Raw genomic sequence first — 12,461 nt, 5'->3', positions numbered from 1 at the left:
AAGTATATGTTTTAGTAGTAAATGTGGAAGGGCAGGGAGGAGTGGTTGGAAAATGGAGAATACATACTGCTAAAGAGGAGGGGTTATGGGAGGATTAAACGGGGATAAGTGAGGGGCATGGAAGGGTTTAAGGAGGGAAGTGCACCCATCTACAAAGGAGTAAGCACATTCCTATTCACAAACTGCACGTCTAGATTTATTACAGTCAGAAAGGACCCAAAACAGGTGTAATGTACTTCAGCTCAGAGCTGGAGGAAGTGCTGGAGTAAGTTCAGCACCACCCATGGTCACTCGGGTATGGCAACATCCTCCCATGAAAAATAATGGAGGCAGGGACTGAAAATCAAACCCTGTAGGAACTAATATAAAAATAAATTACATTATTTACACTGTTTAAAAAAATTGCATTTTATTTCATATTTAAAAAAATATAAATCTAAAACATAATTAGTAATTTAGTTTTAAATATTTTATCAACCTGGTTAAATTATTATTATTTCTTTTAACTTTTTATATATAAATACGAATCATTAGATCAGTTCGACAATCACTAACCGAGTCATCATCACAGTGTGGTTACAGTCTCTTCCTATTCCAACCTGTCCCTCCCTACAAAACTCGGTAGGCTGCCAGTTCACCCAAATCTTTCCCATTACCTTGGGCACCCCCTACGAAAATATATATTGTATGCTCAGCTAGCCAACATCAGTCTAAATCAGTTTTCCAATCCGCCACCCTCGGTGGAGAGGGTGCTGCCCAGCCCTTTGCTATGTTATGCTTTGCTACTACTGCGGCCAGTGCCAGCCACAGTCTATTATATTTGCACCAAGTCTCGTCAGCAGGAATCAGCAGCAAGAACCATTTCACCTCAACTGGGTTCTCCACCCCCCCCCCCCCACTACTGCCATAATCCTCCCAATGTCGAGCCAGTTCGTTTGTATCACTGGACATTCCCACAGTAGGTGATCGTAGATCCCCTCCAGCCAACAATGCCGGTGGCCCAAGTATTGTCCGCGCGCCCCAGCCAATGTAATAATGATCTGGAGTGGTATCTTTCACTGAATCAGCTGGAATCGGGAGCATATTGCCACCTCTCTCGGGCCTTGTAGAGCTACTACCCAGTTTTCATTGTCATTTGGGCCAAGGTCACCCTCCCATGCTGCTCTCAGCGGTCCCAGTGGGTCTGGGAAGTTATTCACTACTTTTTTTTATATATTAACGTAGGGCCTGATTCACAGAATCTGAGCCAAAATCCTAAACGTACTACTTTTGGTATTCACAGAAGGCACTTACTACTTTTGGTATTCACAGAAGGCACTTACTACTTTTGGTATTCACAGAAGGCACTTACTACTTTTGGTATTCACAGAAGGCACTTACTACTTTTGGTTAAACTTACTACTTTTGGTATTCACAGAAGGCACTTACTACTTTTGGTATTCACAGAAGGCACTTACTACTTTTGGTATTCACAGAAGGCACTTACTACTTTTGAATAAACTTACTACTTTTGGTTAAACCTACTACTTTTGGTATTCACAGAAGGCATTTAGTAGCAGTAAACTAACTTTACTACTACTAAATGCCTTCTGTGAATACCAAAAGTAGTAAGTTTAACCAAAAGTAGTAAGTGCCTTCTGTGAATACCAAAAGTAGTACGTTTTGGGATTTTGTCTCAGATTAGTTCTGTGAATTGGGCCTGATATTGCTTTCTCAACTAATGGGTCCATTAGCAGCCGGTACTCCAGGGGGGACGCCTCTACTATCTCTTCCCCCTTGCAAATATTGCCCAAACCTCGTGACCCAATTGCAAGTATCTCAGCCATTCTGCTTTCCCCATGCCATATTGCTGTTGTAAGGCGGCAAACATGACAAATGCCTGACCTCTCCAAGCATCCCCCATTTTCTTCAGGTCAAGCAATTCCCATTTATCAAAACTACGCAGCTCACCCACCCTGCAAAGCTGATGTAAATGTAAATGTAGTAGTATTTGTATAGCGCCTGAAAATCTCAGGCGCTTGTACGCATACCGCTGTGGAACCCTTCCGGCTTTTCCCTGTGAAGTGCCCACTCCTGGGCACCCCCAAGGTGAAGCCAGGCATCCTATCATTTTTGGGGCCATTTAGAGATTAAGCAAGCTATTTCCCAGAGTTGCAGAGTGGGACTCCATGATTGGAATAGGCACCGAGGCGAGAATTATCAGGTCCGCGGAAAATGAGCCCAAGACCCGCCGAGGCGGGAATCGAACCCTGGTCCCGGGCTAGACCTCTGCATCAGGAGCTACCGCTCTAACCATTGAGCCACACTTCTCTGATCACTGTCCCAGAGCGGAGTCATCTCTGTTAACCTACCCTCCCATCCCAGGTATTTCGTCGCTGCTTGCCACGTCCTTACCACTGTTTGCTTGTGTACCGGGAGACCCCCTTCAGTTTTTTTACCGTACAGTAGGGGGAGATATCCCCTGGCTCCCATAGATAATCCGCCCACTCTATGTGCTATACCCAACCGTTCACCATGACGAACTGGGAAGCCCAGTAATATTTCTTAATATTAGAAAGCACCAGTCCCACTTGTAAATACCCCTCTGCAGTTTGTGTAAGGTTATACGTGGAGCACCCGTGCACCACAGCAGGGCTCACAACTCGGCCTCTACCTTCTGAAAAAAGGCTTGGGGATCCTGATAGAGCGAGTGTTGCAAGATATACAAAAGGCAGATACAAAAGGCACAGGAGCGTCATCATCTTAAATAGGGCCACTCTGGCCATTAATGAAAGTGGAAATGATCACCAACGCTGGGCATCCCTAATGAATCTGTCCAGTTGGGTCAATCGGTTCCACTCATAAAACTCCCGGGCCCGCTTGTCACGTATACCCTTGGATATTTGAATCCGGTCATCTCTCCAGGAACATCACATGTAGACGTCAGGCTGGCAACACCTCCCACCAGCGGAAAACAGCAGGGACCTATCTAAATTTATGTAGTACCCTGATTAGTCCCCGAAGATGTGAAAAATCTGCAGTATTCTATTGATGGGCTACCTCGGTCTTGTGATGTATAGCAGAATATCCTTCGCATACAAGGAGATGCCTTCATCCACTCTTCTCCCACCGGGATACCCCATATCAGGGGATATTGCCGTAACCATGCCGCAAGGGGCACTAAGGCCAAGGCAAATAACATGGGGGACAAGGGGCACCCCTGCCTCGTCCCCTTCTGCAGACGGAGCACCCGAGATACCGTGAAATTGACCCACAACCTAGCTAACGGTTTCTCAAATAGAAGTTTAACCCATCCAATGAATTGAGGCCCTAACCAAGACGGTGTACAACAGCGAAGAGGTAACACCATTCCACACTATTGAAAGACATCCTGGTGTCAAGGACAGGAGGGCCACCAGGCCTTTATGAGGCATAAATCGGGACTGATCCGGATGAATGAGTGAGGTAATCACTACACCCAAACGCATGGATGGGGTCTTAGCCAAGACTTTGACCTCATAGTTGAGTAGAAAGATTGGTCTGTATGACCCACAATCTGCCGGAGGCATACCCTCTTTGGGGATTACTACTATCACTGCCGCCCTCTGATCCCAAGGTAGGATGCCTTCTGTTCTTGCCCCCTTAAACATACACAGAAGTTGTTCCGCCATTTTATCAAACATACATTTAAATAATTCTACCGGCAGGCCATTTGGCCCCGCTGCCTTTCTGGACTGTAGAGCACGTGCTACTGTACTTATCTCCTCCACCGTCAAATCTGCCTCCAACAATTCCCTGTCACCTGTGGACAATTGTTTTAAGGTTATATCTCTTTAAAAGTCTCCGCAGTCTGACTCTGTTATCACAGACGACGATGTCTAGCGGGTTTCGTAATAAGTTGCGAACACCTCAGCAATCTCATTCCCGGTCTCATGTCGTCTTTCTGCTCTATCGACTATCTCTAGGACCGACCTACCACTCACACCCTCTTATCCTGCCACACCAGCAGTAATCAACCTTGTTAAATTAAAAAATAAATGTAACATTAAGATTTATTCAAAATAATTAAATTACTATTATTAATCTATTCTTTACATCACTTTTAATCATTTTAAATTCATATTAAAACATTTCTTTAATTAAACTTAATTTAAAATGCAATATATTAAAAATAATTAAATGTCCAATTGAAAATGAGGTCAGTAATGCTGTAACATTATATTATTCTATACAATATATTATATTATTCTATTTTTATAATAAATATATGAATATTTGGCTATGCATTTCTTGATACTCTGCACTGCTAATCTCTATACAGTTTTGCATATTCTCTACATTATGGGTACACAGTTCGGTATACCCTGCTACATGGAAGTGTGTGGTTGTGTCTACCCTTCATTGCATGTCTTTTTGTAGTATCTCAGTTGTTATCTGGTCAGCTGCTGTTGTGTGGCTGTGCATCATGGTGCAGCTACAGTGTTTGGCTGTACAGTTCTGGCACCTTTCAGCAGTTCGCTGTACAGAACTGTACAGACTGCATTGTGTGGTCATGCAGCTCATCGTACCCTGCACTGTAAACAGCTGTGAAACTCAAACCCTGCAGTGTTAGAGCTGGCATTTGGTGAACCTCGTAGCGTAACTTCACGGGTGTTTACTTGTGCTCTGCATTCATTGTCTGACCACCTATGTTTCCTGGTACATTCCACCTTCCTGCTGTGCCCCTAATGGTTTTCCGTCCTTTACCTCTGGTATTTCCCCTCTGCTTTTGCCTGCTGACTCCTGCCCTGACCTCAGTGAGACATGGCAACCTCAGCGCCCAGATACCCCTAGGGGTGACAGTGCTGCGCTACACAAATGATCGATTGAAATAGTATCTGTACATGAGCATAGCTATTTGCCTCCGCTCAAGCTTGAAAGAGATGATAAACAATAATAGTCAGGAGATAAGTGTGAGATGCTGGCTTTAGATGCCAGCTCTGCCATCTGCTCACGAAAGGGTCTCTTATTCAGAGACGTTCTGGCCCAGGGCCCAAGTCTGTCAGTGGGCCCTTGATGGAGCCAGCTATGTTCTGCAGAGTGTCTTGTCATGTTGGCCTTTAATAATTCTTAAATAGATTGTTTAAAATGCTGTTTTACTTCAATTTTTTTAATGTGGGTGATGTGTGAGAGTCTATTACAGACATTTGCAGACAAATGTGTTTTTGTTTCATGCAACATCCATAAAAATAGTTTATTTTAGGTCAAAACAGGACCTCACATATGAGAAATGGGAGGTTGTCACAGAGATTATTTGCAGTAACATTAGTGTGCTGCTGCTGTGTTAAACATATTGAAAACACACGTGACATCACTACCCCTGAATATTTGATGTAAACACGTTTAGAATTTAGACCAGTGTTCCTGTACACTGACAGTGACCTGCGCAAAGAGCTGAAATTGGATCATAAATTCAAAGCTGATCCGAATAGGGGACCCCAAAATACTGTTAGCCCATGCCCCCCAAAATTCTTAAGATATCCTTGCCCTGTCACCTAGGCATTTTCATCTGAGGCCGTTTAAAAGTGTGGAAAAGCCTGATGCAAGCCATGATGATGTTCAATTAAGGCCATTACATATACCTCTGGTTGTGCAATTCTTGCCCACTATGCCCTGGTAGGACAATAAACAATGCATACTGTTTATTTCACATTGATTCAATGTTCACAAGGTTGAAAAAATAAGTGCTGGGGCTCTCATAAGGAGGCAGCTTGCACCAGCCCATTTCTCCTGTTAGTGCTGCCTAAACAAAACCAAACACTAACCGTGAAAGTGGGGAGATGATGTGGCATAATAGCCAGAGCGGCTGACTTCGCAGCTGGGGAATCAGGTTTGAGTCTTGTTGGCTCAATATCCTGTGATTCTGGTTAAATCATTTAATCTCCCCGAAAATAATGTGTCCTTAACTGGTCCGAATGAAAAGCGCCAGTGTTGATGCTTAAATGTCGGTGTTGAGCACTGATAACTACAGGCTCGAATTAAGCACTGCCTCTAACGCTCTCTTCTTCGTCACAGAGCACACATTTCTTGGCAAGCAGGCAGGCACTGGTGCTTTAGGCTCCAGGGCAAGTGGTCTTGATTCCTTGGGTGTTCCTTGGCGGTACTCTATACTAAGCACATATTTTTGGCTTAAGTGTTTAAGCCACGCCCGTAATTACATTTCCACTTTATCAGATTACCTACGTGCTGGGGCATAGTGAACCCTTCCCTACCCCACTCCTTACTTTAGGAACTACAGCCAGGGTGAACTTCTTGATTGGCCTCTTCTATCTGCAACTCTGCAGACAAAGGCTCAGCTCATAATTAATATGAAAAGGTGGGAAAAGGTGGGTAAAGTGAGTAAGTGTAGGGATGGGCGGAGGGCTGCATGGATTACTAAAAGGGTGAAAGGATGAATGAAAGGGTGAACGGATGGATGATGAGAGGAAGGATGGATGAGAGAAAAGGTAAGTAGATGGATGGATGGGTGGAAGAGTAGATGGGTGTGTAACAGGGTGGATGGATGAGTGAAATGGTGGATGATAGGCGAGTGAATGGGTGGATGGATGAGTGAAATGATTGATGAATTATTAGGTGAAAGGGTGGATGAATGGATGAGTAAAAGGGTGGATGTAAGGATGGATGAGAGAGTGAAAGGGAGGGTAGATGGACACAGGGATGGATAGATGAGTGAAGGAGTGAAAGGGCTGATGGATGAGAGAAAGGATGGATGAGTGATCGGGTCAATGGATGGATTCATGAGTGGATGAGTAGATGGACTTATGGGTGGATGGAAGGAAGAATGGCTGAGTGAAAGGGTTGATGGCGAGAGAAAGCGAGGATGGATGGATGACGGAAAGGGTGAATGGGTGGAAGGATAAGTGACTGGGTGGATGGATGAGTAAGTGAAAGAATGGTTGACTGGGTAAATGGCTGGATGGATGAGTGGATGGATTGACGGATGAGTGAATGGATGGGTGGAAGAGTGGATGGATGGATAGGGTGAAAGGGTGGATGGATGGATAATGGATGGATGAGTGAAAGGGTGGATGGATGAGTGAAATGATGGATGGAAGGATACATGATGTATAGGTTTGCAAATGGTTGAATATATTTGGATGGGCTTACTTATATACATATGTGCGACCTCCTATGATGTGTCTGTAAAACTTACCTTTTGTCCTGAAGTTTTGTCCTGAATTTTGACTTCCTGTCCTGAATTTTTGTCCTGAATTTTGACCCTTTGTCCTGAATTTTTACCTTCACCGTCCTAAATTTGCACCCATGCCAGCTGGTCACCCTATAAGAAACAGAAGTTTCATAGCGCAAAATAATGTATTTCACACTTATTAGTTTAATTTGCATTTTTTTTAACATTGTACCTTATTTTATATGCAGTCACTTGAAGATAAATAAAAAAAACGACAAAACAGTTACAGGATATTTTAATTTTTTTAGCCACGCCTTTGACCCCGCCCCTACTGTACTCGGGCACACGTTCTTAGACTGCACTTCCCTAGGTGGTGTCAGTACCGTGTGCATGTCTCATCTGTGGCCAGTCATGTGCCGCCCGCTGCTGTCAGCTGACTCTTCGCGGGCTGTCTGAGTGAGTCTGAGAGGAAGCGGAGATTTCACAGTGCAGGACGCTGTGCCCCAACTCCGCATATCCTTCCTGAGTTGCAACCCCTCACAAACCCCCCAGATCTCAAAGCCCCCTGCCAGCCTCGATCCCCCAGCTTCGTGCCCCCCTTGCCGTGCACCATGCTGGGCGCCTCCCGGATCTACCTCGCCGTGCTGGGCTGCTTCCTCCTCGGTGCCCCCAGCCGGGCCCTGCAGGGGGGTCTCCTCAGTCCCCGGGAGAGTAAGAGTCGGGAGCTGAAGGAGCTCGGAGGGGTCTGGAGCTTCCGGGCTGACAGCTCCGACAGCCGCAACCGGGGCTTCGAGGAGCGCTGGTACCGGAGCCCGCTGCGAGAGGTACGTGAGGGAGCGCGGGGGCGAGGGAGGAGCGCGAGGGGGCACACCGGCGCGTGCACAGGACTGCGGGGACGAGGGAGCGCGAGGGGGCACACGGGCGCGTGCACAGGACTGCGGGGACGGGAGGCAGCGAGGTGGCATTGCACGGTGGGCGTCCAGTGCGTGAGGAAGGAGGCAACGAGGGGAGAGTGGGTAACTGCCCTCTGGGCTGTCTTCAGGTTACCAGCAAGGGGCCCTTCGCCATCCTGGACCAGGCGCTGAAATGTTCCACGTACTTAAAAAGTGCCAATGTTACTCACCCTGTTTTGGTGGTTGTTTTCAATCACACCCCCTTCAGAAAAAGACACATCTCCCTTATTATTAGGCCGCCCTCAGCTTGATATAAACTTTGAAAGGGGTGCTGCGTAAACAAAAAGCCTATAGTTGATCAGGTCAGCAAACTCGAAGCCAAAGCACATTTTCCCAAATGACTAATCTTAAAAGCCACACGCTTCGCAAGGGTCTGCTACGGTGCCAGGGAGTGTTCTTTCTAATCAGTAATAGGCTTTATATGAGCACAAGAGAAAGTCACCCCAATCTTCCCAACTCCTCGGAGCCACCGTGCACTTACACCAAAGAAGACCTCCCCTGCCCAACATTTCTTTTAAACCCTAAAGCCTTGCATCTTTAAAACCCCCGGCCAACCACTGCCCAGCAGAAATCGGGCCTGCTCCACTCGGCACTTTACAAACCTCCACCCTGCACTTTACAAACCTCCACCCTAAAGCCCCACCTTGCCCCAGTGTAACCAAAGGACTCCAAGTTGACACATATTTGCCCAGCAGCACTAAAGCAGTGCCCGAGACCTGGTGCAATTACTTCACCCATACTAATGCCATTCTTCTCCAGGGTGTTTGCCAAGAGAAATTAAACTTGTTTTAAATCCTGTACCAGGTGATGCAAGGCTCATTGTTGTATCCGTGCCAGTCTGTATGCCATCCAACTCAATGTGCCCGGAAACACAATAACACCTGAATTGGTCTTTAATATCCGAGTGTGCCATGTCTCTGTAAGGCAATGCACTTCCAAAAGATATGAGAGTGTTTCATTAGAAATGTCAGTGTGTGCCTGTAATATCTGAGTGGTGCCCCGCATGCTGCGGCTAATGCCACCTGCCTGCGGAGGCTCTCACATAGGCAGGTGTTTGCTTGATGGCTAAATATAAGGTCACCTTACAATGCCAAGTTGATAATAACATAAGTAAGTACACGCTGCACTGCCAGTACCACGATGTCCCATTTAGGTACACATTGCTGTGCTAGCTAGCCGCATAATGCCTCACTTACATGCACACTGCCATACGAGTATCTTGATTAGATTTCTTTGGAGCGCTTGAGCATCAACATTTTTCATGGTGCTATAGAATAAAACCAGGCGGTAGAAAACAAGAAACGACAAAACCTGGGCCCAAGAGGGAGCAAGAAAAGATACGTCTGTCCTGACATAAAAAAAGTTGTTCCCTTAATGTCAGCAGCACCAGGATTCATCCAATCAAAAAGATGCGCTTCAGGGGAGGGCCTATCACAAGAAAATAAACTGAAGCCATCAAACAAGAAGTGAGCAAACGAGATTGCTAACAAAGCCAACCAATGGTAAGCAAAGATCAGGCGTAAAGCTCACTGTAAGTACTGGTATTGTCCACAATAGGTCTTCAACAGCAGACGTCGCTGTCTGAAGCGAGACCGAATGAATCTCTTTCTCTCTGCTGCTGTGACAATCCATCCCAAAGTTTGTGACATACCAGTCTTAGTGGACCTTTTACCCAAACAAGCACAATTTGTCTTTGGAAATATTAACAAAAGTATTCTCTCCAAATGGAAAACATGATCAGGAACATAGGGGTACAACCAAGAAGTCAAGCCAGAAGATTCCAGATTGTAAATGAACTTGAACATAATACAGACATTTAAAGAAGGCGTGCCAGTAGCCAAAAAAAGGTCTTGGCGTTTCTGGGAAACCAGTTTTCCTAGTTGATAAAATAAATGAATTGTGTGGCCACATTTTGAAATCTCTACAATTTGGCCATGGAGCTGACTGTGAATCCCACATACAAATTGTCAAACCCCATTTGAAAGCCGCAGGGCAAGTAGAGCATACTAGACCTCAGCAGGTGTGGTTGAGGCCTTCTACCACAGCTGTCCTGGAGCTCGACCTATCGCGCCTAGCCTTTGGGGTAGCAGGGCGAACAGTCGGAGGTAGTATTAGGGGGAGGGTCGAGACTCTGAGCTTAACAGCACCCAATTAGCATGCAGTAATGATTGTCCAATCCACTCTTTATCTTTTAAACAAGGGAAATACTTTATTATACCAAAATGAAATGCTACTTAGAGGAATATGTCCCATGGCGCAGGGTTAGAAAAGGGTACCTCGGGGAAAATAGGCTTAAAAGTATGAGACCTGGTGTAATCTTACTGGTGCAAGCTCGCTGTGAATTGCATTAACAGACTTTAATGTTGGTTCATAAGTCAGCCCTTCAGTGCCACCGTCACTGGCAGCCCCCACCATAACTTGCCATGTCTCAGGTCTGCTCCTGTTTCGCCTCTTCTCCTCCTGAGACCTTAGTAGGGTGAAACTGCTCCTAGGTTGCTTGGGTTCAGGTTCAGGGAGGACCTGGCCTGACAGGGCTGGACTGTTCCTATTGGAGCAGGGTCAAGACTGATTTGCATATACCTGGGTCCAAACTGAGGTGGCATGGTGTGCAAAATAACAATGGCTTGGGATGCGGAACTGAGTAATTACTAGTGACTAAGATTAATTCAAGCATTCCATCCATCACTTTTTTGTATACTTCAGTGTGTTGTCCTACTTGAGATGTGGTTCCTATACACACCGTGACATTGGAACCAAGCTATACCTGGATGATGTGCCTTTACAAGGGTAAAACTGGACCTGGGGGTTTGGCCTGCACTGTTCCCATTGTAGCCTGTTCTAGACTGATTTGCATATGGCTGGGTCCACACTGAGGTGACATGGTGAGCAAAATAAAGGATTGGGATGTGGCTGAGTAATTACCAGTGGTTGAAATTAACTCAATCATTTTATCCATGTGACTGCAGTCTGTGAGGCAGCGTGGAAGTTGACAGGGTTGTGTTTAATATACGCTAGCAGAGTGAGTAAGGTACAGAAAAGATGAGAATTCATGTTTTGAGAGAGAAGAGCAGAATGACTGAATTAGTCACAGTGAGTCAAACCTCTGTCAGAGCAGGCGACTGACAGGTCACAATGTTAGGAGAGTCTGACAGCTGAAAAGAAGAAAATATTCCCACTAGCACCGAAGGGTGAGGGAGCTCATAGGCAAGTGCACGCTTGGGTTAAGTTCTCTCAAATGTGCGTTCAGAGCCCCAGGCCAAGCTTTTGGATGAACAAGGCTGTGAAAGCCTCTGTAGTCCCCGGATAACTTGCAGTATCCATCAGACTCAAACTGCGCCTCTGCTGGCGGGAGCAGGCATTCAGAGAGGTTGAATTAGGATTTGTCAGGACAGGAAATTCCACGTATTGCTTACTATTGGTTGCCGCTCGCAGTCGTCGAACTGCTGCTAATTGTTCACGGGTGCATTGAAGCCCTTTTCTGCACAATCCTTATCGGACTTAGAGGGAAACTGTAACCCCTTGGACCATCGGAGCTGACGCCGTGGGGAGTGCGGGACTGCGAGAGCCAGAGGGCTTTGCACGCCAACAACTGGGCTTACCTGGTGTCTCTTCCCGCCCCTCCTCCACACTCCTATTTCTGGAACGCCCATTACGCTACCGCGGGACGTGCGCGGGCTTGCGCCGGGCTAAGCCCGGGCAAAGGGCTGGCCCTCTGAGGCCCTCAGAGGCCTGATGAGACTGGACTGGGCCTATACCCTAACGTGCTGCTTAGGACTGTTTGTGTATATCCTTTGGTTGCCTATCTGTCATGGCTGCGACACTTGATAAACCCACACCTGGAAGCGTAGTTGGGACTACCAAGGGTACATTAGACAACTATTTCACCAAGGTTGTTACAGATTTACAAAGGGAGATTGTTTTGGCTGAGCGTAGGGCTGAGCGGCGTCGTTCCATTAAATGTTTGAAAAGTAGACCTCTCTTGGATAGTTTGCATCAAACTACTTTATCTGAAGCAATTGTCCATATTGAAAATGAGGACACTCTATCTACTGATAATGTCCCTATACTTTTGCGTGGCACGCCGCCGCCACTCGATGTTTCCAACACCTGATATACGAACATTGTATCCCTTTCTAGCAACTCTATTGCAGGTGCAGATGCGATAGTTGAGCCACCCATACCTATAGCTGAGACCGTTAGGAAAAAAAAGGTTAGGAAACCAGCCAAGCCTAAAGTTTATGGTCCGCCACCAAACAAGAGAAGGAAGAGGGTTGGTGAGCCGCTAAGAAGCAAGATTAGCCACTCTGACTTTGGCAAGACCACTAAGGCGAATGTAATAATTACATCCACCTTAAAGGCCA

General features: G+C 46.2%; 1 protein-coding gene across 1 annotated transcript in view; it reads left to right on the top strand.

The window, feature by feature from the left end:
* Positions 1-7,522: 7,522 nt before the first annotated feature.
* Positions 7,523-12,461, top strand: part of GUSB (glucuronidase beta) — a 240,522-nt gene continuing 235,583 nt past the window's right edge. Inside the window, exon 1 of the mRNA XM_086954621.1 lies at positions 7,523-7,971. Coding sequence (XP_086810747.1) covers positions 7,759-7,971 — 213 coding nt within the window. The 5' untranslated portion in view covers positions 7,523-7,758. The remainder of the gene's footprint in view (positions 7,972-12,461) is intronic.

The sequence above is a fragment of the Lissotriton vulgaris genome, chromosome 2_1 (assembly GCF_964263255.1).
Source record: "Lissotriton vulgaris chromosome 2_1, aLisVul1.2, whole genome shotgun sequence".
Lineage (NCBI taxonomy): Eukaryota > Metazoa > Chordata > Amphibia > Caudata > Salamandridae > Lissotriton > Lissotriton vulgaris.
This window is presented reverse-complemented; position numbering and strand designations above follow the sequence as displayed.